The 25,784-nt window shown below is 44.0% G+C and overlaps 1 protein-coding gene across 8 annotated transcripts in view; it reads right to left on the bottom strand.

The window, feature by feature from the left end:
- The window catches only part of BIRC6 (baculoviral IAP repeat containing 6), a 239,623-nt gene that overhangs the window by 88,637 nt on the left and 125,202 nt on the right, over positions 1 to 25,784 (bottom strand). For all 8 annotated transcript variants that reach the window (XM_061624740.1, XM_061624745.1, XM_061624742.1 and 5 more), the window contains 9 exons: positions 25,129 to 25,323; positions 23,146 to 23,346; positions 21,725 to 22,004; positions 13,727 to 13,983; positions 12,809 to 12,917; positions 11,654 to 11,875; positions 6,751 to 7,531; positions 5,001 to 5,144; positions 3,742 to 3,871 (listed from right to left, as the gene is read on the bottom strand). In XM_061624740.1, the coding sequence (XP_061480724.1) occupies positions 3,742 to 3,871; positions 5,001 to 5,144; positions 6,751 to 7,531; positions 11,654 to 11,875; positions 12,809 to 12,917; positions 13,727 to 13,983; positions 21,725 to 22,004; positions 23,146 to 23,346; positions 25,129 to 25,323 (2,319 nt within the window). The remainder of the gene's footprint in view (positions 1 to 3,741; positions 3,872 to 5,000; positions 5,145 to 6,750; positions 7,532 to 11,653; positions 11,876 to 12,808; positions 12,918 to 13,726; positions 13,984 to 21,724; positions 22,005 to 23,145; positions 23,347 to 25,128; positions 25,324 to 25,784) is intronic.

The raw sequence follows: 25,784 nt of genomic DNA, 5'->3' as shown, positions 1-25,784 counted from the left end.
CATATAGGCAGCCAATGCAAGTGGGCCAGAACCGGTGTTACACGTTCGGACCACCTGGTCCGTGTTAACAATCTGGCCGCTGCATTTTGCAGTTTCTGAACCGTCTTCAAAGGCAGCCCCACATAGAGTGCATTGCAGTAATCTAGTCTAGAGGTTACCAGAGCGTGGACAACTGAAGCAAGGTTGTCCCTGTCCAGATAGTGGCATAGTTGGGCCACCAACCGAAGTTGATAGAAAGCACTCCGTGCCACCGAGGCTACCTGTGCCTCTAATGACAGGGATGGTTCTAAAATAACTCCCAAACTATGAACCTGCTCCTTCAGAGGGAGTGCAACCTCATCCAGGACAGATAGGGGCGTAGCTGGGCCACCAACCGAAGTTGGTAGAAAGCACTCCCATGCTATTTAACATTTATATGAAACCGCTGGGAGCCATCATCAGGAGTTTTGGGCTGCAGTGTCACCAATATGCGGATGACACGCAGCTCTATCTCTCATTTAAATCTTCACCAGAGTTGGCTGTGGATACCTTGTCCAAGTGCCTGGAGTCCGTAAGTGGATGGATGGGAGAGAACAGGCTGAAGCTGAACCCCGATAAGACTGAGGTATTACTAGTGGGGGACAAGGGAAGGTTGGGTGATTTTGACCTGATACTTAATGGGGTGAGTTTGCCCCTGAAGGACCAGGTCCGCAGTCTCGGGGTCATCTTGGACTCCCAGCTGTCTATGGAGGCTCAGGTTTCTGCAGTGAGCCGGGCAGCTTGGTACCAACTTCATCTAGTACAGAGGCTGCGACCCTATCTTCCCATACATCTGCTCCCACGAGTGATACATGCCCTGATCTCCTCTCGATTAGACTACTGTAATGCGCTCTACGTGGGGTTACCCTTGAAGACGGTCCGGAAACTCCAGCTGGTACAAAACGCGGCGGCACGCTTAATAAAGCAGACCCACCACCGCGATCATATCACCCCAGTGTTGATTGAATTACACTGGTTGCCAGTTGTATACCGGGCCCAATTCAAGGTGTTGGTTTTAACCTTTAAAACTCTATACGGTTCCGGCCCAGTTTATCTGAAGGAGCGCCTCCAGTATCACCAAATATGCCGCCAAACAAGATCAGCCTCACAGGACCTTCTCTCGGTCCCACCGACTAAGACAGCTAGGTTGGTGCGGACCAGGGAGAGGGCTTTTTCGATCGTGGCCCCCACCCTCTGGAACTTACTTCCCTTTGATCTTCGGCATGCCCCCTCCCTGTTGACTTTTCGCCGAGCCTTGAAGACCTGGCTCTTCAGGCAGGCCTATGGGATCTCTGGGGTGGGTTAGGTTTTACACTGTATTAATGTAAGATGGTCTTCAGATGAGATGTTATGATATTAATAATGTGATGATTATGTATATGAGCAGATTGTATTTTATATTGTATTTTATATTGTACGTCGCCCAGAGTGTCCGTCCAGTCGGACAGATGGGCGTCTGCTAAATAAAATTTTATTATTTTATTATTATTATCCGTATTATTGAAAGAGGAAGGTCTTCAGTAGGTGCCAAAAAGATTGCAGAGATGGCGCCTAATATTTAAGGGGAGGGAATTCTAAAGGGTAGGTGCCGCAACACTAAAGGTCCGCTTCGTATGTTGTGCGGAACGGATCGCCTAATAAGATGGTATCTGCAGCAGGCCCTCACCTGCAGAGCGCAGTGATTAACTGGGTACATAAGAGGTAGGATGGTGTTCAGACATCCTGGTCCCAAGCTGTATAAGGCTTCATATATCAAAACCAGAACCTTGAACTTGGCCCAGCAGCTAATGGACAGCCAATGCAATCCTTGCAGCAGTGGGGTACACGTTGGCAATGTCCTGCCCCAGTCAGCAGGTGACACCTCACCCCAAATCTCCTGATGACTACTTTCAAGGGCTTCATACAGATGTTAAACAGCATTGGGTACAAGACAGTACTCTGCAGCACCCCACAGCACAACTGCCAGGGGGCTGAAAGACAATCATCCAATGCTATTCTCTGAAACTGACCCCAGAAATAGGATCAGAAGCACTGTAAAACATTGCCTCCAGTACCCACCTCACCAAGTCAGCTCAGAGGAATACCATGGTCAATGGTATCAAAAGCTGCTGAGAGATCAAGTAAGAATAACAGGGTCACATTCCCCCATGCTTTTCCCAATATAGCTTATCCATAAGGGTGACTAAGGCCGATTTAGTCCCACAAGCAGGCCTGAACCCAGATTGGAATGGATCAAGATAATCTGTTTCATCCAAAAGTACTTGCAATTGCCGCACCACAACCCTCTCGATCACCTTTCCTAAAAAGGGGGTAATTTGTGACTAGGCGGTAGTTGTCACAAACCAATGGGTCCAGGGTGGGCTATTTCAGGAGCTGTCAGATCATTCCCTCTTTCAGGAAGGCTGGGACGCAAATATCATTAACCATACCCTGGATCCACCAGGCAAGCTTTAATAAGTCAAGAAGGGAAAGGGTCGAGAGGACATGTTGCTGTCCACCTGATTGCAAGCACCTTGTGATGCATGTCATCAGGCCACAACAACTGAAACTAATGCCAAAATTGGCAGCAGACCATGCACCTGACACCTCACTGGGGACTACAGTAGATGTGGATGGGGCATCAAGATTGCTACAGAGATGAGCAACTTTACCCTTGAAGTGCCTTGCAAACAATTCACAGTGGGCTTCTGAAGGATCTAAAACTCCATTTCCTGGAGTTGATCTTAGTAGACCCTGGATAATACGAGAAAGCTCCACTGGACAGCTACTTGAGAATGCGATGGAGGCAGAGAAGTGGGCACAGTTGCCACACAGTAGGCAGGGTTATGTTATTTTACTTGTGCCTAATCAGCCTCACAGCACATCTTTCGCCACTTGCGGTCTAGCCATCATACAGCCTGTTTCATGGCTCTTAGTTCACTGGTGTACAAAGGTGCAAACCAGGTTTCACAATGCTGGAGTTGGCACTCAAGAACAACCGTGTCAAGAGCCTGATGCAACTCATTGTTCCACAGCGTGACCATGGCTTCAACAGGGTCAGCTGCTGTATCTACTGGAAACTCCCCTAGGGCATTCAGGAATCCAGTGGATTCTATTAGTCTCTGGGGGCGGATCATCTTAAGCTGTCCACCATCCCTTCAGGAAAGGATCGGAGCTGTGAGTACAAACTTCACCAGGATGTGTTCTGACCATAACAATGGGGTAACATCCATCCCACCTATCTCCAGACCACCCCTTCCTCTATCTGGAGCAAAAACCAAATCAAGGGTGTGCCCTGACCTATGTGTCAGACTGATGACAACTTGAGACAGCTCCATGGTTGTCATGGAGGCTATACTAGAGGCAGTCTTTTGCCACTTGTGCTCTAGGATATTGAAATACCCCAGGAGTATTGTTCTGGGCTCCTCCAACACCACAGCCAAAATGGCCTGCACCCAGAGAACTGCTGAGCAGCAGGGTGGACGTTACACCAGCAGCAAACCTAATTTACTGTCTCCTTGGCCTGACACCAGATAGGAGGCCCTCACACCTAGTACCAAGACAGAGTGGTACTTCTGAAGATCAACTGAAAATGGTTTTGTTTATCTAAGCTTTTGGATTGTAATTTGTTTTATGGTGGGGCAGGGGCAAGATGGTCCTTTTAGGAATGCAATTTAGGTCCAAACTTCCAAAACTACAACAAAAAGCCAAATCAAAAAGTGGAAGCAATAATATGCAACTTGCCTGACACACGATCAAGAACCTCTGCCAATGTTGTTGAGACTGGTAAGAGAAGAGTACGGAACTTATGTCCTGCCCCATACATTGGATGTTGAATTACATGGCTGGTAGCATTAATTCTACCTTTGTAAAGCTAGAAGTGAGAAAACATAAAATTATTTTAAGCTTTTATAAATACAATGTAAAAAACTACTATAAGTTTCAAAATGCTATACATAAATGCTTTTCATTGTCAATGACAAAATAATTTTTATTGCAGTATTAATTCCAATGCTTTATTTGAACAGATACTTCCAAGAAACCTGTATTTTTGTACTACAGTTGAAAGCTTGTTTATTTGAAAAGTTAAAAAGAAGCATCAGGATCTTCGCTCTGAAAAAGAAGCAACTTAAGCAAGAGGGATGGCCTCACAGTAGCCATGGTAGAGTAATTAAAATAAAAATTGACTACATTAGTAAGGGAACAATCCAACTACTAGAAGGAGGCTGGCAGCTGAAGAAGGGTGTTCAGCCACTGCTAGGAGGGGAGGATGCCAGTTGCACCAGCAGGGAGGGACTTCTGCCACCAGAGTCCAGCAGTGCTGACACCCTTCAACACACCTCTGGCGCATCCTGAAGCCCCTCAGCCCGGCCTATCTACCAGGTGGATTGCACCCTAATTGTGGTACAGCTATTGCTAAAACACGTTAGAATTTAGGGCTCAGGAGGTAACCAAGAGTCTCCCTGTCTCCAGCCCTCTTGTGCTTCTTTCAAAATACTGATGGAACCACTCTTCAGCTCCAGGGGTTCAACGTAAAGGCTACCACTTGGCTACAAGCGGAGGAAACCTACAGAAGAGGAACATAAGCTAGGACAAAAGCCCAGGAAGAATTCCAACATCCTCTGCTCTAGGCCCATGGATCATTCTTTATAACGGCACACATACAGATACACAGTAGCAAGGATTGCAAATTACTTCCTGTTAATTTTAAAAAATAATTAGGGCTTCTATTAAAAAACTATAGCAAAGCATAAACACATCCAATACAACAAAAAACCTTCTCAGGGTTATTTTTCATTAGAGTCAACATCAGCCTACTATTATAAAATAAAGTATTTCTAAACAGTACACCACTGCATCTACTGTACAAACCATTGCATGTATCTTGACACTAACTCCCATCAAGGTAGAAATGATATCAAATCATAGACCAGCATCAAATTTCTAGTTACACAGATTTTTCCACCCACAGGAAGGGATGGGGACCAAGAGAGGTAGCTTACTGGACAAGGTGACTGAAGGAACATTGTCACTTTTTCATCCTCTAACATCAACTGCAAAAAAAGCCTTCTAATAAATCCCGAAATATTTCCAGATGTTGGGAGGTTGCTTCTTTGAGGAGAGGCGTGGAAGAGTTCACAGAGAACCTAAAAAAGGGGGGGAAATCCCTGATATGTTTATTACAGCATTTGAACTATACCAGTGTACTTATTAACTGGGGCAATGCCTAAAGTTTTGCACTCTTAAAGCTCATAGCAGCAGCTAGAATGAGGCTAAGTGTTCAAATGAAACAGCCGGGACAGCAAATATGTTTTTAAATTACAAAGACCAAACACCTATCCATTTATCTGTACATGTTTCCTAAACCAGGATTTAACAGTTGGTGGCCCACGAGTTTTATGAGCCTTGGAGGAGTGTTATATGTTTCCCCCAGAACCCACAATCATTCATCCCTTCATTCCTCAAGTGTGGACGGAATGGAGAGAGCAAAGTGCTCCAAGTTTCAATGATCCACAGAGCCCCGCAAAATGCACTCTCTCATTTTGCATAAGCAGCCCCCTGGACTTAAAGACTAATGCGTCTTCTTGCCTAGCTGGTACACTATGCAACATGAAGCATGCCCTAGATGACTCTGGAGTTCATTTCACACTTTGCACAAGACAGCAGTAACAGCCAGGCCAAAACCAAAGCTGGCTGCCTTGCACATGGTGCTGAGCGACTACTAGAGGGCACCCTCCAACTTTGCATACCATCCACTCCAACCTACCTCTTCTTTTGCTGTGTATCAGGCAAAAGGATCTCTATGGTAGACAACAGATTCTGGCAGACTTCACCACCACTTACCACCTACAAAGACTGGCTCCCAGATAAAATTGTCAGCTGGGTCCTTACATAAATGTTAATTTTTCATTTAGACATTTTTGCTCTACTCCCTTCACTAAATGCTGAGCAAGCTTACAAAAATAAGAATAAAACCCGAAATGCCAATAAAATATCATAAAATGCACTAAAATTAGAAGGAAGTCTAAACATTCAGATCCCTTCCAGTTTCTTCCTGATTAGGAAAACCTTGCATCACTTGTACAACACCAGTGAATTTCTGAAGTGAGAGTTGATTCCAAACACTGGGAGCCACCAAAGAAAAAATTCTGTGTCAGGTCTCCCCATCAACTCAACTAACCAAGCAAAGGCAAGCATCCTCATGAGCTGTAATAGTAAATAGGCTTATGAGGAAACTCTCCACAACAGCACCAGACATTGCTGCTATCATGCAAGTTGTATGTGATTGGGGAAATCCATACTGTGAATGACTTTAGGATGTTATAGTCACTAATTACAGCAGCCCTTGCCATGATGGCTGTTATGTTAGAACTGGTAGCGAAGGCATCCAGAGCCAGTGATATCTCTGGGGTTGTGGCCTGAGAGTAGCAGAATTTGTTCTCTTGAAGTTTTGGGGGCAGCTTCACATTATACAACAGCAAAAGCATAGGAACCCCAGCACATCCAATATCATTATTTTGATATTTAGTTTTTTATTATTAGTTTTTTTAATTATTATTTGATATTTAGTTTTGCAGTACAACCACCAGAATCTGCTCTTATCATTGGCAAAACAGAAAAGAAGGTCTGGATATCAAGAAAGCCTCCAACCATCACCACCCTCCACCACCACACACAACCAGTCCTTCAAATCCAGCTAAACAGATATTTTAATCAATACCAAGCACTCAACCAGGTGAGGTTGTTTATTACCTGAGCCATCAGCCTCTGGTTATTAGGATGGCAAGAGATGCACTGCAAGAAGAATGCAACCGTTGCATTTTCAATTGCGGTCCTTTGCTGAGTGGTCAGTCCTGTTCCTGAAGCTGAAGAAAGTAAAGTTGATCTAGCACTGGTCTGTTGTGTCACCACACCATGTCCACCAGAAGTAGCACCAGAATGGCAAAGGAGAAACAAAAGTGCTGTCCACAGTGGGTTGACTTCAGAACCACCTAGCCAGTCTTTCATAAGGTTGCTGTTCCCAACTTCCGTCAAAAACCGGAGAACCGGAGCAACTAAGTCTGCTGTGATGGGCATCTTATTAAAGTGCTGTGGGACATGTTGTCTTCTGAGCCTGTCTTGGGAATTGTCCGTTGACTGAGAATTGCAGTCATAGGCAGAGGTATGGTTGAAGCAGAAACTCGCAAGGCTTCTTACAAGAAGAGAGGGCAAACCTGAGTCCAACAGCTGTTTAATAGCTTCAGGAGACTGTGACGAGGCAGCAAGGGTAGCCAGGTGAGACTCTGTTAGTGCAAGAGGTGCTTGTGCATTTTTAGAGTCATCCGTTAAAGATGAACTTAGGTCCTGTTTTTTGCTGTCATCTGTCATAGACAGTCTGTGTTGCAACTGTATAGGGGGAGGAGTAATACCCATCCAGCCCATGAGTAAGGAAAAATAATTTGGGTGAATGTGGCACATTGAACAAAGCAGACTATCAACAGCTTTCTTCAAAACCATATTGCAGGGAAGAGACATGGACCAATTAAAGAGAGACCTAAGGAACAGGGAGGAAGAACATATTAAGTGCTCATTTCTCCTAGTTAACAACAAAACAGCAACATCTAAACAGGCTGTCTAGTTACTCTGTTTAATATAGCAGACAGAAGCAGCAGAATATACAACAAAGTTTTGTGTTTCCTGAGAACATGAAGCTTGTGTGATCACAGAGGCCACAGGCCCACATCAAACAATTACACTTGATTCTAAGAACAGGAGAACACCCAATAATTTAGAATTCCTTAGGATAATGTAGGGGGAACTAAAACATCCTTTGATATGCTCAGGCTCATGGACTGAGCTTGTATTAATGAGAGATAAATTATTGTCCTGCAAAATTAATATCTATTAGGCCTGCTCCAATTTAAGAGAAGCTCCTCTCTCTTTTGCACAGCTGGGCATATAAAGTCAAAACCTAGATAGACGTTAACACCATCTCACATGAAAAGTAGCCATGTTTCAGTGACTCTGTCCATTATTCTGAAGGTTCCACTGGGGACAAGTGGAAGAACTCATAAACCCACAGGAAATCAGTCACTGGCTGCATCTCTGTCCTATTCTAAAGCAACTACTGAGGAAGACTATTTTCTATCATCTAAATAACTTTACTTTTGGAAGATTGCCACCCTGGGCTCCTGACAGGAGAAAGGGCGGGATATAAATCAAATAATAAATAAATAAATAGAGATTACATGCCACCCACCCACTAGGTAATACTACCCAATACAGTTTCAATTTTTAATTTTTATCTAGAATACCACCTAAAATTAATCTTCAGTTTTACTAATATCAAGACTGCCATGTTTCTTTACTTCTGTTCTGTGCCTAACAAGAAACTGGTATGTTTTGCTTAAGGCCGGAAGATCTGAATGCCCACTAGGCTTTATATTTCCAAAAATGGCAGTCAGTTGTTGCTTCTTTGTCCCAGAATCCTAGGTGTAACCAGAGACCTTTAACACCTAGCAGAGACTAATCCAATATAATCTGCTAACTCATTTTAAGACTAAGGGTGCAATCCAATACAAGTCTACTCAGAAGTAAGCTCCGTTGGGTTCAATGGGACTTACTCCCAGGTAAGTGTGTATTGGATTGCAGCCTAATTCTAGATGCAGATCCTAATGCCAGAACATCAAGCCATTTTATCCTTTCCCCCCCCCCTTGTCCCCAACCCTTAACTTTGCTTAAAATCCAACCTTGTGAAGAATTTTCTTTGTTTGTTTAATTTATATCCTGCCCTTCCTCCCAGTAGGAGCCCTAAAACACTAAAAATACTGTAAAACATCATAAAAACAGGCATTAAAATATATTAAAACAAAACATGTGTAAAAACCTATTAAAAAGCAATTCCAACACAGACACAGACTGTGATAAGGTGTCTACTTAAAAGGCTTCTGATGTTCAGAAACACAGCTGGGTATCATCAGCGTACTGCTGACACCTTTCCCCAAATCACCTGATGACTGCTCCCAAAGGCTTCATATAGATGTTAAACAGCATTGGGGACAAGATGGTACCCTGTGGTACCCCACAGCACAACTGCCAGGGGACCGAAAGACAATCATCCAATACTATTTTCTGAAAACAACCCTGGAGGTAGGATTGGAACCACTGTAAAACAGTGCCACCAATACCCATCTCACAAAGTCATTTCAGAAGAATACCATGGTCAAACAGCATCGAAAGCTGCTGAGGGATCAAGTAAGAACAATAGGGTCGCACTCCCCTGTCCTTCTCCCAATAAAGGCCATCCATAAGGGCAACTAAGGCTGATTCAGTCCCATAACCAGGCCTGAACCCAGATTCGAATGGGTCAAGATATTCTGTTTCATCCAAGAGTACTTGCAATTGCTGTGCCACAACCCTCTTGATCACCTTCCCTAAAAAGGGGGTATCTGTAACTAGGCAGTAGTTGTCACAAATCAATGGGTCCAGGGTGGGCTTTTTCAGGAGCAATGGATCGCTGCCTCTTTCAGGGTGGCTGGAATCACTCCCTCCCACAACAACACACTGACCACACCTTGGATCCACTCACCCCTTTGGCAAGCTTTAATAAGCCAAGAAGGGCAAGGATCGAGAGGACATGTTGCTGGCCGCATTGTTGCAAGCACCTTGTCCACGTCATTAGGCCGCGTCAACTGAAATCGATCCCAAGAAGTTGCAGCAGATGTTGCCCTGGACACCTCACTGTTGACTACACTAGATGTGGACAGAGCGTCAAGATTGCTACTGTGGTGAGCAAGCTTGTTTACTATTTTGTGACATTTTAGTTGGTCCTTATAAATGTATTAAGGAACTGTGAACTTTGGAATTTTCCTCATGGACCAATGTGACTTCTTTTGCTTTTTCCTCCTATGTCCCTTTAACCTCAAACCGTAATCTTCTCTCTCTTTTATCAGCTCATTTGTCTAAGGGGGTTGGGAAGGGGAGGAGCTACGATAATTAACTGCTAAGAAAAGACATACATAAACAGATGGAGAAATCACTAGGATCTGTCTTTTAGGGAGCAATCCAACTCCAGAGCAGACAGCATAGGGGGAGGGTGGCAGAGGAGGAGCCGGCGGAAAGCTCTGCAGGATCCTCCTCCTGTTCTGAAGCCTCTAGCCGGGCTGAATGCCAGCTCCATCAGGAAATCACTGGTTCCAGCCAACAGGCCTCCTGGGAAGTAAGCACTCCCCATAGGCCTGAATGCATTTTTGTTTTTTACTACGCTGCCTTTTGGCCAGCACAGTTCCGAGGAGGATTGGGACCTGCGGGAGGGATCTGAACACCAGAAAGATCTCACATAAATCCCCATCGCTCATTCCCCGCCATGCCTCCAGAACACCCTGTTTTCAGGCCTTCCACTGGGCCTCCATCAACCGGGCTGGCCGCCCCCGGCAGACCTCCAGCAGCACAGGGAGGCTCATAGAAGAGCCACATCTCTGCCACAGTAGAGGGCTGCTGCCAGTGGAGGCCAGTGGAGCCGGGAGCCACCCAACACCTCCCGGGATCCACAGCATCCAACTCACCCCAGCCCAGCGGAAGGGTGAGTTGGATTGCACCTTTAGGCACAATCAGAATTTGTAAGTAGTGGCTTGCATGTAATTATGTTTCATATGATGAGTAACATATAGGTAGGAAAAAAAACCCAAGTTTTTATTATGCAAATCTCAGCAGACATCCTATTTATTTAGACCAAAAGTATTTCAGACACATTGCTTAGTCTTTAGATGAGAATATCAGAAAGAATTTCAATGCTTAAATTCTATTAACAGGAAAAATGTAGCTTGCCTATTTTAAATTTCAACAGCGAAAATCTAAAACATGTGAGTAAAATATTTTAAAAGCTGTTTTGTTTTAAGCATTTCAATTCTCAGTATGAAACCTTGTTAAAATTGCTATGTTACAAATAAGCTTTCTATACTGTTTTATGTAACAAAACCAAAGCCATACAAACAACAGGACCTAGCTATTCACAAATACAGAACCCACAGCTGAACTTCTGAAACTAATGCTTTCAAGAACAGAACCTTTGTAGTTAATGAATCAACTCCAAAATGATTGGTTTCAGAATTCCTGTCAACAATAACTACAGAATCAAAAACGTTCATGGCATTTTCAAATTTCTCCATGGGTTGATCCAGTGTGACTTCATCTCTTTCCCTGTGTGCCCCCAAAATCCGCTCCAGATGGTCCCCCAACTCTTTGGAGCAGATTTTGAGGGTGCACAGGGGGATGCAGGGGAGAGGAGGAACAAGTTCTGCTGTTGGAGTAGAACAGCAGCGTTGGATACAACCCCATATTTTCAATGGCCAAAAAGATCCCTAGATCTGTGCAAAATGGAGGCATTCTAGAACCAGTATTCCTTATTTAAAACTTACAATATGGGAAGTGTATGAAAATAGCTTTCAAAGACATTTAAAAGTCATATATAAAAAAACGCAAGACTAAATGTTCTGATCAGTAGAGCTGATTTCCTTTGGGGAATCCAGTTGTATCACCTTAGCAATCTATACCCAAGCACTCATTTCTTAAATTCTTTAAACTACAAATGAAAAAAACTCTCTGTAGAACTAAAATTTAAAGTTTTTAGAAGGAAATATAATTTGAGATAGCACAAGTATTGACTTAAGTTACTTACTCAAAGAGCTCTCTGTTCAGCAATGCTGGCAAGTCGTACTCTACTAGCAATTCATAGCTATGCCATAAAATTGCCGCTACACAGTGCAAATGGGAAGGAGATGGCATCAGAAGACCATACTCTCTTGTAGAGCTGTTTGGACAGATGTAGTTAATTCGGCCACTTTTTTTCATAGCAGCTACTCTTGCCGAATCACTGACCCACTTCAACAGAGCTTGAATTCTAGAATAGGGACACACATTAAACAGATTCAAGATGAAACCTATTAACACATTAAACAAGGTTCAAGGAACAAGGAATATTGTGCTATGGAGTGAACATGAACTGAACTGCAGGTAATGTACTGAATTTTGACCAGCACACAAACTAAAAATAATTGCAACACGCCAGTCTAAGAATAAATGGGCAGCATTAAAGCAAATCTCAGGTGACATCTATCTGTTGTGCAGTGTTCAAGCATTTGCTTTATAGAGTTGATTTTATAAGTCTGGAGTGAAAGTAAAATCACATACAGACAATTCAATATTTTGTCATGGGGTCTGATTAACAGACATGATAATTGAAAAACATTAGCGCTACATGCTTTAAGGTACATGTGCATAAATTAACTGTGAATGATTTGTCAGTAGCTTTACTCATAGCTTTAACAGGGAACATGTTTAGAAAGTCTCAAATATATTGTCTTGCATGACCATGTCAAATTCTTCCAACACTATACAGAAACTGTGCAAGGGGGAATTGCTTATGTATGAAAAAAACCATTGCAACTTCACACACACCTAAAAGTCAGTTTGGTCCGGCTCCTGTTGGTTAGCTAACCTGCACTTTCAGAGAACTGACCCTCTACAGCATGTATACATACTGTTAGTATTGTAGAATTTATTCCAATATGTTATCACATACAGAGAAAAACAAAATCAGGAAGAAGGCCACTAGCTACACCACAACTGAGGATGAATACTGCCCTTACTCCCAGACACCTTGTTTACCAGTCCCCACTCACACATAGCTATGCATGCAAAATGATTGTGTCCAGATTACCCAGATTTGCATTTGTGGTCTCTGTGAGGAATACATTGTAATCCCTGCAATCCATGCTCCATACACTTGTGTGTGTGTATACATGTTCATATTTTTAAAAGGCAAATTGTTTACCTATCTTTCGTTCCGGGATCCTGAGTAGTCCCAAGCTGATAGAGAATGTCAATGGTAGAGTCAGATGACAGGCCATTTAATCTCCCAAAAAGCAAGGGGCTATTCAAATCTTCTCACATAAAAGAAAAGTAGAAGTTTTTATTAATGGTGGTTTGAGCACAATGGGACTCACTGGCTGACAAAGTGTTGTTCAACAGCATGAAGAATTTAAAAAAATCTTGAACTTTGATTTTAAAAAAAGTATAATGATCACAGTTCCAAAGAAAGGTAGTTTGGAAACTTAACTGCAAAGTATTTTACAACATGGAGAACTTAAAAGATATTTATTTTTAAACTGTACTATTTCTAAATGTATTTCATTTTGCTGATACAGCAATTCATTTCTTTAAAACAAGACTAAGACTCTTCAACAAGTCACCCAATTACAGTAATACCTCAGTTAATGAAGTAGATGCATTCCTGGACATTACTTCTTTAACAGAAATGTTGGTACCAGAGGTAGGAATAACATGGAAAGAATAGGGATAGGTTCCTATACCTGTTCACAGATGGTGGGGGCAGCTTCAACAGGGACTTTAAAGGATACCTACCCAGCACCCACCCACCCACTTCCCCTCCTTCCCTCTCCCCCTCCTCTGAATCATACTGGAACCTTCCCTTCCAGCCCTGGGAGAAAACAAGAGATCTCTTTCATGCAAAGCAAACACACAGGCTTGTCAGTTTATTGATAGCAAAGACACAGGCTGGTCAGTTTCACCTTAAAGCAAAGGTACAGGCTTGAAAGTTTATCCATAGCAAAGCAAAGCTGGTCAGTTTCACCTTTAAAAAAGCCTTCCTTAAAAGGAGTTGTTCCTGGAGGATTCTTTAACTGAGGTATTACTGTTTTAGAACAGGAAACAAAGCAAGTCACATTCTTACCTGTAGGATCACTCCCTGATGCAGAACAGTTTCTTAAAAGGATGTCTATTAGTTTTAGGCCTATTCTGGTAGACTGAAGTCCAATTTTTACAAGCACAGCCTCAATGTTTGGAGAATGCATGCCACAGTATGGAGACATCAGTAGGGCAGCACATGTTTGCAACAGGTTGGCAGTGGGTGCTGCAGCACTAGCCATCATTCCTTCTAAATCACTTATGTGAGTGAGGCAATGATGCAACAACCTTAACCATCCAATGCTGGAAAAGTAAAAAATAAAATGAGTTTTAAAATGGAAGGAAAGGTCCTGTCAACTCCTATGCCAACAGTTGAGAAGCTCTGTAATGCAGAAACTGACAACAGGGAAACAGGGAAACATATTGACTCCATTTAAGCTAATAATAAATTGAGGGGGGGGAAATGAAAGGTGTAAATTTATCATGTTCTTTTAAACAATTAGTATAATGTGGATAACAACTTTTTAAAATTAAAATTTATTTATTACATTTATATCCCACCTTTCCTCCAAGGAGCTCAAAGTGGCATACATGGTTCTCCCTGTCATTTAATCCCCACAACAACCCTACGAGGTAAGTTAGGATGAGAGGCAGTGACTACCCCAAGGTTACCCAGTGAGCTTCATGGGTGAGTGAACATTCAAACCCTGGTCTCCCAGGTCCTAGTCCAACACTCAAACCACTACACCACACTGGCTACACTACACACAAGGCAGAACAACCTGTTTGAGTTCCAAGTTCAGAATCTGTTTGGCATGCTATGTTTACAAAAGGACCCCGTGTAAAACTAAAAGGAAATTATGTACTCCTCTGTTGTAGCTATGAGACACCATAGCAACTGGCAATGATTTATGTTAATAATGGTGGAAATGTAGTAAAAGACTGGATTTTATGTATATATGGTGAGCCTGTGAAAAGACCAGAGGTTTTGGGAAGGACGTTGTATCAATTTGTTATTCTGCTTCCAAAGGGTTGGCCATATTGGTCTGTTGCAGTAAAAAAAAGTTGTGGCACCTTAAGTCTAACATGTTTATTATAGAATAAACATGCCTTCACCAGCCTGGTGCCTTACAGATGTTCTGGACTACAAGCCATCAGACACAGTCAACTATTATTTATTTCTTTTATATCCCGCACTTCCAGTAGGAGCCCAGGGTGGCGAACAAAATCACTAAAAGCATTCTAAACTATGCCAAAGGTCAGAAACAGAACGTTGACCTTACCGTGAAGCGTCCTTCTGGTCAGTGGGGAGTGGAGCATATAGGAATGGGTTTGACTACTCCTGGAAGCAGAGTCAAACTTTAAAAAAAAATGTTAGATGGTGGCCACCCAAAAGAAAAGCGAACCCCCTCTAACAGCCAGGCCACCAAGTACCACAAAAACTCTCTAAAATCGAACAGTGGATAGTAAACAAACAAGGAACAGAATAAGACAGGATAGGAGGTTGTCATGGGAGGCCCTCCCTACAATGTCCAGGTTACCACGTGAATGTGAACCACCTAGGGGCCTCAGAGAGAAGGTCCTACCCACCATTGGCCTAAGTACCCCTGCAGGGTGGGGCTGTATGCTCCACTCCCTGCTGACCAGAAGGACACTTCACAGTAAGGCCAACTTTCCGTTCTTGTTCAGCAGGGCAGTGGAGCATACAGGAATGGGATGTGCCGAAGCAGTGAACCTAAACATCCCTGGGCAGGATGCAGCCTAGGCTACTACTCTTTGTAGAATCCTCCTGCCAAAAGCTGTGTCGGCAGAGTATCCACCTTGCAGTGTCTGATGAAGGTGGATGGATGAGCCCATGTAGCTACCTTGCCAGTTTCTCCAAAGGCGCCTCCCTGTGGAGTGCAGCTGTGGTAGAGGCCCCTCTGACAGAATGGGCAGTAATGCCCGGTGGTGGGGTTCTGTCTTTAGCTTGGTAAGCCTAGACCACACACCCCAACCCACTTGCTTATCGTAGACCTAGACACCTTATATCACTGAGCACCCATCTTGAAAGAAAGAAACAAGGACTCTGTCTTCCGGAAGGGTTTGGTCTGGTCCAGGTAGATCCTGAGAATGCGCTTGACATCAAGCTTGTGCCATTCCTTTTGCCTGCGATGAACAGGATTGGGGCAGAAGGTGGATAAAGTAATGTCCTGTCCCCTATAGAACATGGAATTAACCTTGGGAAGGAAGGAAGGCTCAGGCTGAAGTACGACTTTACTGGGATGGAACATGCAGAACTCCTCCTTGGTGGAAAGCACCTGGATTTCTCCCACTCTCCTAGCAGATGTTACCACCACCAGGAACACTGTCTTAAGCCTGTGTCTTAAGCGAAATGGACTGGTCCGAAAGGTGGAGAACACAGGGCTCTGAGAACTAATGACAGATCCCAGGAGGGAAATCTGTGTACTGTGGGTGGAGCGAGAATGGCCTCTCTCCTTAAGAAATGTTTAACCTTAGGATGACTTGCTAAGGAATGGCCTCCTGCTAGGGGAAGTATGCTACCCAGAGCCACTACTTGCCTCTTTAGAGTATTGGGAGCCAACCCCTGATTCAAGCCATCCTGAACAAAATCTAGGATGACATTCACTTGATACTCCCTGTCCACTAGATGTTTGCGCCTGCACCACCGGTTGAAAGCCTTCCATGTGAACTCATAGAGTGGAGGTCCTGTGTGAAGCCAATAGGGTGTTGACAACTCTGTCTGACAGACCCTCATCCCTCAGCAACTGCCGCCCAATGTCCATGTGTGGAGCTGTAGCCAGTCTGGATCCAGATGGAAAAAGGGCCCCTGAGAGAGAAGAGCTGGTCTCCAGGAAGCTGCCAGGGAGAGTGAAGCTGTGGTTCACCAGGTCGAAGAGCCATGGATGTGTGGGCCAGCCTAGGCTTTCAGGGCTCTTACACTATGAAGAAACCTTGTCAGCAGCGGCAGAGACAGAAAGGCACACAGTAGCCCCTGGGGCCAGGTGGCTGAAACAGCATCCACCTCCTGAGCCTTGGGCTCCCACAACTGGACCAGCGTCCAGTTGTGCGTTCCTCTGGGAGGCAAAGAGGTCTATACATGGGGTGCCCCACCTCTGTGAGAGTTGCAGGAAAACATCTCTGTGGAGTGCCCACTCACCCTTATGTATCTATTCTTTGCTCAGCCAATCTGCCTGAGTGTTCAGAGTCCCCTTCACATGAATTGCTGAGATGGACACCAGATGCTGCTATGCCTATCAGAACAGAAGACTGGTCTCTCCTGTAGGGGGCACTGACTTTGTTCCCCCCTGACGATTCACAGGTGCTTTGGCCATGACATTATCAGTCCAGATCAAGATGTGGACCTGAGGTAGGATAGGTGGGAACTTCTGGAGTGCCAGCTGGATCTCTGAGTTCTGGCCAGTTGATAAGACTGTCTGCGTTCCTTCCTGTGCCACTTCCCTTGGACAAAGTGAGTAAGGTATGTTGCCCTCCACCTGAAAAAGCTGGCGTCCATGGTGATGACTGTGGCCAAAGGGTTCCTGAGTGGAAGCCCTTTTATCAGACTGGGCTGATGACTGCACCACAATAGTCAGTCTGTCACGTCTCTGGGAACCAGGATGGTGCCTGTCCAATGCTGAGAGATCTTGTCCTGGTAGGGCAGCAGAAGCCACTGTAATGCCCGAGCATGGAAATGTGCCAGGAGACTGAGTTGATGGCTGCTATCATGGACCCTAGAAGCTTGGCCAAGTCCATCAGGTGGATCTGGTTGTTGCATAGGTAGGCACGGAGCTGACCCTGAATCTTGGATATCCTGACTATCGAGAGGAACAACTTGGCTTGAACTGTGTCTATCACCACCCCCAGATACTGTAGATGTTGCATGGGTATCAAATGACTCTTGGCCTTGTTTATGATAAACCCGTGGTCTTCTAGGCAATTGATGGTAGTTGCCACATCCTGCCATGCCCCCTGAATCGACAATGCTCAGAGCAGAAGCTCTTCTAGATAGGGGTATACATGTACCCCTTGAATGCGTAGATGCCCCACTATGGCTGCAATGAGCTTTGTGAACACACAAGGGACAGACAAGAGGCCAAATGGCATGGCCTTGTATTGGTACTGATGTTAACCATGGGCAAAGTGTAGGAAGCGGTGGTGTTGAGGTAAGATTGGGACGTGGAGGTATGCCTCTGAGAGATTTATAGATGCCAGAAAAATCTCCTGGCTGAATTGCTTCCACAATAGACTGAAGGGTCTCCATCTTGAATTTTCTGGGCTGGATGAATTGGTTCAGGAATTCCAAATCCAAAATGGCACAATGGTGCAGAAATCGCCATTACATTTGGGAACCATGAAGAACACACAGAAGACCCCAGAGGAGCACTGAAGGTCTGGCACTGGTTCTATGGCACCTATCTCAATAAGATGAGTTATACAGTCCAGTGCTCTCTGTTGTTTTTCTAGATTGCATGATGGAGGTGCTGACCTCCACCTGTCCCTGGGTATGACTGTGATAACCAGGAAATACCCCTTCAGGACGGTATCGAGTATCCATCTGTCAGATGTGGAGCTTGCCCAAGCGGTGGCAAACAGCTGTAGCCTGCCCCCCACTTGGGACCCCACTGCGTCATGCCTGAGACTGCTTGGCATTGGTCTTGGTCTGGCGTTGTCTGCTGAAGTTGTTGCCTGTGGCACTAGTGCAATGCTGCTGACGTGAAGTATTCCGTGGTGAGTTCCAGGAGCCATGAAACTGTCTGGTGATCCTATAAGTGGAGGAGTATCCTTTTTGGCAAAAGGACTGCCCAGATTTCTTTCAAGACTTGCTCTCTTCCCTCTTATGTGCAGTAGGCAAGGCTTTTTTTATCCTTAGTCTCCACCAGGTGGCAGTCCAGGGATTTTCTGAAAAGCTGTCCCCCCATGTAGGGAAGAGGAGCCTGAGATGGAGGAAGAAGGCGCAAACATGTCCTGCTATGCTTAGGTCACTTCTTCTTGTGAGAATGGGCTAAGCCCTTGGCTAAATATTATTATTATTATTATTATTATTATTATTATTATTATTTATTACATTTGTATACCGCCCCATAGCCGAAGCTCTCTGGGCACTTCACAACAATTAAAACATTAAAAACAAATACACAAATATACGCATTTAAAAACACTTAAAAAAAACAATTTAAAAACATGCTAAAATGCCTGGGAGAAGAGGAAAGTCTTGACCTGGCACTGAAAAGATAACAGTGTTGGCACCAGATGCACCTCATCAGGGAGATCATTCCATAATTTGGGGGCCACCACTAAGAAGGCCCTCTCCCTTGTTGCCATTCTCCGAGCTTCCCTTGGAGTAGGCACCCGGAGGAGGGCCTTTGATCTTGAACGTAGTGTACGGGTGGGTTTGTATCGGGAGAGGCGTTCCATCAGATATTGTGGTCCCAAGCCGTGTAAGGCTTTATAGGTCAAAACCAGCTCGGAAACATAAAGGCAGCCAGTGCAAGCGGGCCAGAATCAGTTTTATATGTTCGGACCGTCTGGTCCCTGTTACCAATCTGGCTAAAGAAGCCCCTGCCTCCCTCATCATGGCCTTACTGAGCCATGTCATCATTGAGGATGCTGCCTGTCCTGCCCAGAGACGAAGGATTCAGACTGAGGCGAGGTGATGTCTCTTTCTCTTTTTATTAAGAGTTATGGTTACATCCAAAGCGATGCACTTCATATACCTGTCTACTCTGACTCACTACTTTCCCTAACTATCCTAACTAAGCAGTCTCTCCAGCGTTTGGGGAGAGCTGACTCAGCACTTGTGCTTTGGCAGGGCAGGAGCTGCCTTGGTGAAAGTGGTGGGCATGGGAGTTTGAGGGTTGCCAGAACCCTCCCTGCTCATCTCCCTTCCGCCAGCTCCCCAAGGAGCCTCATCCTCATCTGACTCCCCTCTCAGATCTAACTCTCCCTTCGACTGGGGCACAACACTGCCAGGTCTCCAGATGGATGTGAGTGATGTCTAACTTTCCTCGAGGATCTTGGGGCTATAGAAGCCCCATACCCCAGCTCAACCCCCCTCCTGTTGTTTGGGAGGAACATGGGAGGGAGGAACTACTTCAGGTAGAGGAGACAAAATTGTGCCCACCACTGAGGCGAATGTATTGAGAGGGCTATCCCCTTGACAGTGTTCCCCTCTGCTGAGAGAAATGCTCTCCTCCTCCCCTGAGGAGTGATGGCACTGCTCTACCCCGCATCCCATATCTGAGAGAATATTTTTGTGGTGGAGGGGCTGGAAAACCTCATGTGGCGGTAGCTACTGCTGAGGCCTGCCTCCAGAGACTAGTCGGGGCAAGGCCTGCTGCAGTCTGGATTGCAGAGAAGGAGCCCCATGACATTCCTGGATTTCCTCCCGAAAAAAGTTGCTGGTCTTGGCACGCAGCTCCAATCCTGCACAAAACTTGCTCCCTCCCCTCCCCCACTGGGGAGACTGGCAGTGGCAGGAAAGTGCAGAAGGGGCCTAGGACAGCTCCCGGCTACCCAACCTTATTTGGCACGGGTTTCCTTGTTCCTACTGTGCCTCCGCCAATTCTGTGCCTGGGGAATTGCGGCGAAGCAGGGGAGAGGCCTGGAACACTAACTGGCTATCTCCCTGGTTGTGCTGCTTCAATTGTGGTTGGTCCAATGCTCCTTTGGTAAGGCCGCGATGGAGTAGAGGAGACGCCTGGGACGAATCCCGGCTACCTCTGACTGAAGGAACCTCCAGACGCTGGTATGCTGCGAATAAGCCAAGCTGGCTGTTCCCCCTCCGCTCTCCTGAGTTGAGAACGGGCTGCAGTGAAGAGCAGGAGGGGCCTGGCATGGTTCCCAGCTACCTTCCAGCACTAAGACATCAATAGCTCCCTTCTCCTCCCCGTCTCCTTCCTAATCACTGATGGGTGCAATTAGAGATAAGACAAAGATAGTTGAAGCTCAAAAAGAAGACTAAAACTTTCCTCCCCTGTATCCCTTATAGAGATACAGGAGCACATGGCTAACTGTGTTCTTGCTGGAGGCAGAGTCAAGCCTGGCTGTTAGAGGGTGGTTCCCTCCCTTTTCGGCTGGCCACTGTCTAACACTTAACCTGTTAAGTGTTAACCTGTTCCTGTATGCTCCACTGCCCCACTGACCGAGAATGACAGGAGTTGTAGTCCCATATCATCTGGAGGGCACTAAGTTGGAGATGGCTGGCATAACCTTCATGGATTATAGTTCACTTAATCAGATATGACGGTTTATCCTGAATTACAATGAATATATCCACACAGTTTTGTGAAGAAGGAGACTTGAAACAGTGAAATCAGAAGGAAATCTAATGCAGAAAGCACAGACGATTATTACATTATTAGCAGTGGCCATCCACAATAAAACAGTTGTTGATAACACAGACATCGTGCCACTGTAAGTCAATGAACACACTAAATGGTGATAGCATTGAACCTCTTGATGAATGTAATTCAACGGTTTATGTTGCAGGCTCCTTTTGCAGTTCCTTTGGATGTCCACCTTAAGGTCAGTTACAGAGTGTCATGGGAGGTTGAAATGTACCCCCATTGGGCTTTAGATATTACCATTTCTGATGTCAGATTTGTATGTATTTATTATTTGGTGTAGAGACTGGCTGGTTTGACCTATGTCGCATGCAGAAGGGCATTACTAGCAGGTGATGGTATATATAACATTGGAAGATGAGCTGTGAATGACTGATGTTGTGGATGACATTATTAGGCCATGTTATAGTGCTGCCAAACTGGATATGGAGACAGACTTAGCATCTGAATTTGCCATAGGGTCTAGAGGCTGTGTCTATCCCGGGCTAAACGTTTAGACCCAGCATTCCCTACCATTGCCTCACACCTTCTTGCTGGATTTCCCATGCATACACACTTTTCCTCTTAGGATTGTGTTGGGTATAGGCTTTGATTTTTTAATAGGAAATTGATTTTAAATGAAAGTGTCCTCTGGATGTTTCTGGCCCACAACATCAGTCAAGTCTCATAACTTAGCACATCAGAGAAAATATACATACCTTGTTTTAGATACCTGGTCTTCGGAAGGAAGGAATGGATTGTTGACTGTTGCAGATGAAGTGTTACCAAAGGCAGTGAGCCCAAGCAATTTAATTTGAGATAGTCCTAATGTGCTAGCATCCCGTGGGCGGTGAAGGCGAAGACAAACAGCTGAGGCAACTTCAGCTTTTACAAGCTGTATTTTTATATAGGTAAGACCACTTGTGATAACAGGAGTAGACAAAGGTAACATGTTCACCCCATCTGCACTTATTTCAACAGATACTGATGAAGGACATGCTGTAGAGACAGGCAGGCAGATACACAGTTACTTAGATCTGCATGAAACTTTCACAGCATCAAGTTCACCACTTTAAAACTTAAGTAAAAATATTCAGTACCTGAAACAATTAAAGTATGTTGCACACACTAACAACAAAGCTGAACAGTGAGATATTCAGAACAGACAGAAGAAAGTATTTCTTCACATGGCACATGAACTATGGAATTTGCTACCACAAGATGTGGTAATGGCTGTTACATTAGATGGCTTTTAAAGGGGAACAGACAAACCTATGGAGAATAAGGCTATAAACACGAACTAGTCATGTTGGCTATATTCTATTTCCAGGATCTGAGGTCTGTGAATACTGGGTGCTGGGAAACAGTGGGAAAAGACTATTGCATTTAATTCCTATTTGTGGGTTTCCCGTGGTCATCTGGCTGGCCACTGTGGGAAATATGACGCTGGATGAGATAGCCTTTGGTCAGTTACAGCAAGGCTTTTCTAATGTCATTTGACAATCTTGCTTAACAAATGATGTGCCATCCATTAAGTAAAACGTTTCTACAAGAAAAAGTAATGTAAAGTAACTTATAGCACAGGTGTTAGCTAAACTACAAAAGGTGAATTGTGTATGGCAAAGTCTCCATTGCTTACATAAATTCTATAGGTGTCTCATTAAACGCAGCTGCATTCATTCCTTACGAGTTCTATGCACATGGTACCACCTTCAGAATGAAGTTTTGTACCAATGAAGTTAAGGTGTATGATACGTTGATGAACAATTGGTTAGTGGAGAGAAAGTAAAGGAGAAGGTGCAGACTAAAGAACAGAGATTAGAAATTATAGAAGACAATGTGTAGTAGGAGAAGTAGAAGGTAAACTTAACTCTGAAATCTGTTTGATTAGTTTCTATGAGTATATCACATACGCCAACTAGCCTTTTATTAAATCTAGACAAATAGCTTCAAAACAAATTCTATACCAGATTCAAGATTCCATAATGTGCAAAACGTGGCGTATGATGGGAACAATCTGGTTCATCTGAATCAAGTAATTGTGAAGAGCATCCTTATTTAGTATTTGAAGATAAAAAAAAATTAATAAAAAGGTCCCCTTTATCCTAAAAGATGAATTGTGTATTCAGAATAAACTTACTTGCAAGAGATGCAAGATGAGGCTGGATGTGTATTTCTTTTAACAGCACTGCAGCAGGAAGATGAATTGTGAGGTCACACCAGGCTTCCTCAGGCAAAAAGATATAAGACCAAGCAGCAGACCGTGCTCTTCTGTGGGGTGGAGTTGCCTGTAGCAATACTTCAGCAGGCTGGGCTGTAGGACTGCTTGATGTGATTGAACCTTCAACAAACAATTGCCATTAATGTGAGAAGGATTTCAAACTAGGAGATGACAGAAACATGGAAATATCAAAATATGAACATTGCTGGAATTGAGCAACCAGGAGTGTTACACATGAACTTGCCCAAAGTATGAAGTAAATTCACATCTACAATTTTCTTCTATAAGGGATGAAGTAAAAGACATGCATCTCTGGAACGTGTGCGTTTGTTAGTTAAAATAGTTTTCAGTTACTTCAACAGCTTATAAAAATATTTGAGGGGAAAAGCAGTTTGTTTCTAACTAGCAATATAACTTTTACACATAACTCTAGATCACAATTAACAACTTTCTAAAACTAAAAAATAGTGGGAATCACACCCACAATAAGACAACAGCCTTTGGAAGTTTGGAGGTAGCTTTTTAAAAAGTAATTTTAATTTCAGTTACTATAACAAAACAGCATTTTACTATTTTTGCTGCTATGCAACTAAGGATTCAGAATAGTTTATTTATTTGACAAATTTATATACCCCTTGCAAGTAAAGACCTCTAAGTGGCTTACAAAGAATATACCACCTTCTGCAACCGACTGACCATACACATACCAGATTTACTAGTAAAATACTAAAATTACAAAATGAAGTAGTTCACTCTGCATAACTTCTTCCTTTTGTATCATAAATTTTAGAGGGCAACAAAATGTTGCAATGTGGAGTGATCTTGTTCAGGATTTCAGCCAATACCATTTAATTTCACTTCCTTTTGATTTCCCCTTCCCTCCTCTAACAGTCAGCCAGTATTTTATGGCCACTGAGCATGTTTTTTTGTATGACCGCAAAACTTGGGAGTCCCCAAGCCTGCTGATATTACACTCTTGTGTGTGGATACTGCCATTTTGGCTACATGAAGTATAGGTGTTTTTAGTTCATTTTATACAAACGAGCTCACTAACGGAGAGCTAAGGCTGAAGAATCCCCCTAGAACAAAGGCAGGAATGGAATGGGGTCAAGTTGGAAGCAGCAGCTGAACTCTTGACTCTCATGCATTCCCAGGTGTAGCTACTACCCACCTGATGGTATGCTACCTGGGGAAAATGTTGCTGCATACAGTACTCCTGTTCAACTGTCCAGCAACTCTATCCCATTCTTCTCTCACCCATCCTTCTTCACTCCATCTCACTCCCCAAAGTTTGTCAACATTCTGTGCCCAATGGGCATGCTCAGTCCTCATTTGTCTATTTTGGGGTTTTTTCTTCTTCTGGGGGGGTGGGGATACAGTTATGCATAGTTCCAGCTACATTAAAATCTTGGATTTCTCCACTGATTTCTCAGGGCAGCTCTCACTCCTTGACCCACAGGGAAATTTAAATATAGCTTCAGTTGAACCATGAAATGACCTGTGCAGAAAATGAGATAATTCTCTGTACACTTTTTAGTATCTATGTGTCTCTTCCTTCACCCATCTTTTCCAGCCACTCTATTTCACTTTCCTTCCTACCTGGATTATAAGCTTTTTTCTTCTTAGTTAATTAGCATTCCATGACCACGGTCATGAATTTTTCCCTGAGCCAGGTTCTTTTTTAGTCTGAGGTTTTTTTTTGTATTTCTGTAAACCTCGAAGTTACCCAAAATCTGCTGATAACAGACTCTTGAGTGGGGGTGGTACCATATTGGCTATATTTGCATTAGCATGCAAATACTTGAATCAGAAATAGAGATTATTATTATAGTAGCTGCAATGTCAGTGAAAAGCTCAACGGCTTTCACCAGAATATCAGTTTGAAGATGGCACATAACATACCCAATGGTGCGAAATTGTGGATTCCTTCTGCATTATCAGGCTCAGAAGCTAGCACTCTTGCTTTCAAACTACTATCTGTTGCCTTGCTAGGGCCCGAGTCTAGGAATTTCATAATAGTTGAAACCATGCTTCTCGCTGTGTTTACAATGGCTCTGGTACTGGTCACCATGTTATTGCAAATAAGCTGAACACCTCCTATAATAAAACAGAAAGTTAATGGTTAAAGCTAATAACATGAACAACCCCTCCAGCCCCTCCTCTTAAACAGACAAGACATGATTTATCTGTGCAAATTTGGCCCTATAACTGGTTGTTAACGATGGGGTTCGTACACAACTCCAACCGCAGTTTGAACTGTTAGCAATCTATTGTAAGAAACCGTGGTGCACAAGGGAGAAAAAGCTTAAGTCCAAGGCTTGTGCCTGCTGACACAGACAATGTCAAACAATGGTTTGGCATTATGTCTGAATTACACCAATATTAATATGTAAACATCTTAGGCCAGATTCCAAACAGTCATACATGGAACTCTGTATGCACTGGTACCAAACCACCTGTTAGTGCCGCCTCTTGAATCCTCCCTTCAAAAGGAACTCCTGGTGGTCAGGAAACCTCTTGAACAGCATACGTTCCTATGCCATGATGGGGTAGGGGGC

The sequence above is a fragment of the Rhineura floridana genome, chromosome 4, assembly GCF_030035675.1.
Source record: "Rhineura floridana isolate rRhiFlo1 chromosome 4, rRhiFlo1.hap2, whole genome shotgun sequence".
NCBI classification, from domain to species: Eukaryota; Metazoa; Chordata; class Lepidosauria; order Squamata; family Rhineuridae; genus Rhineura; species Rhineura floridana.
Note: the sequence above shows the minus strand (reverse complement) of the source record. Positions and strands in the feature narration are given on the sequence as shown.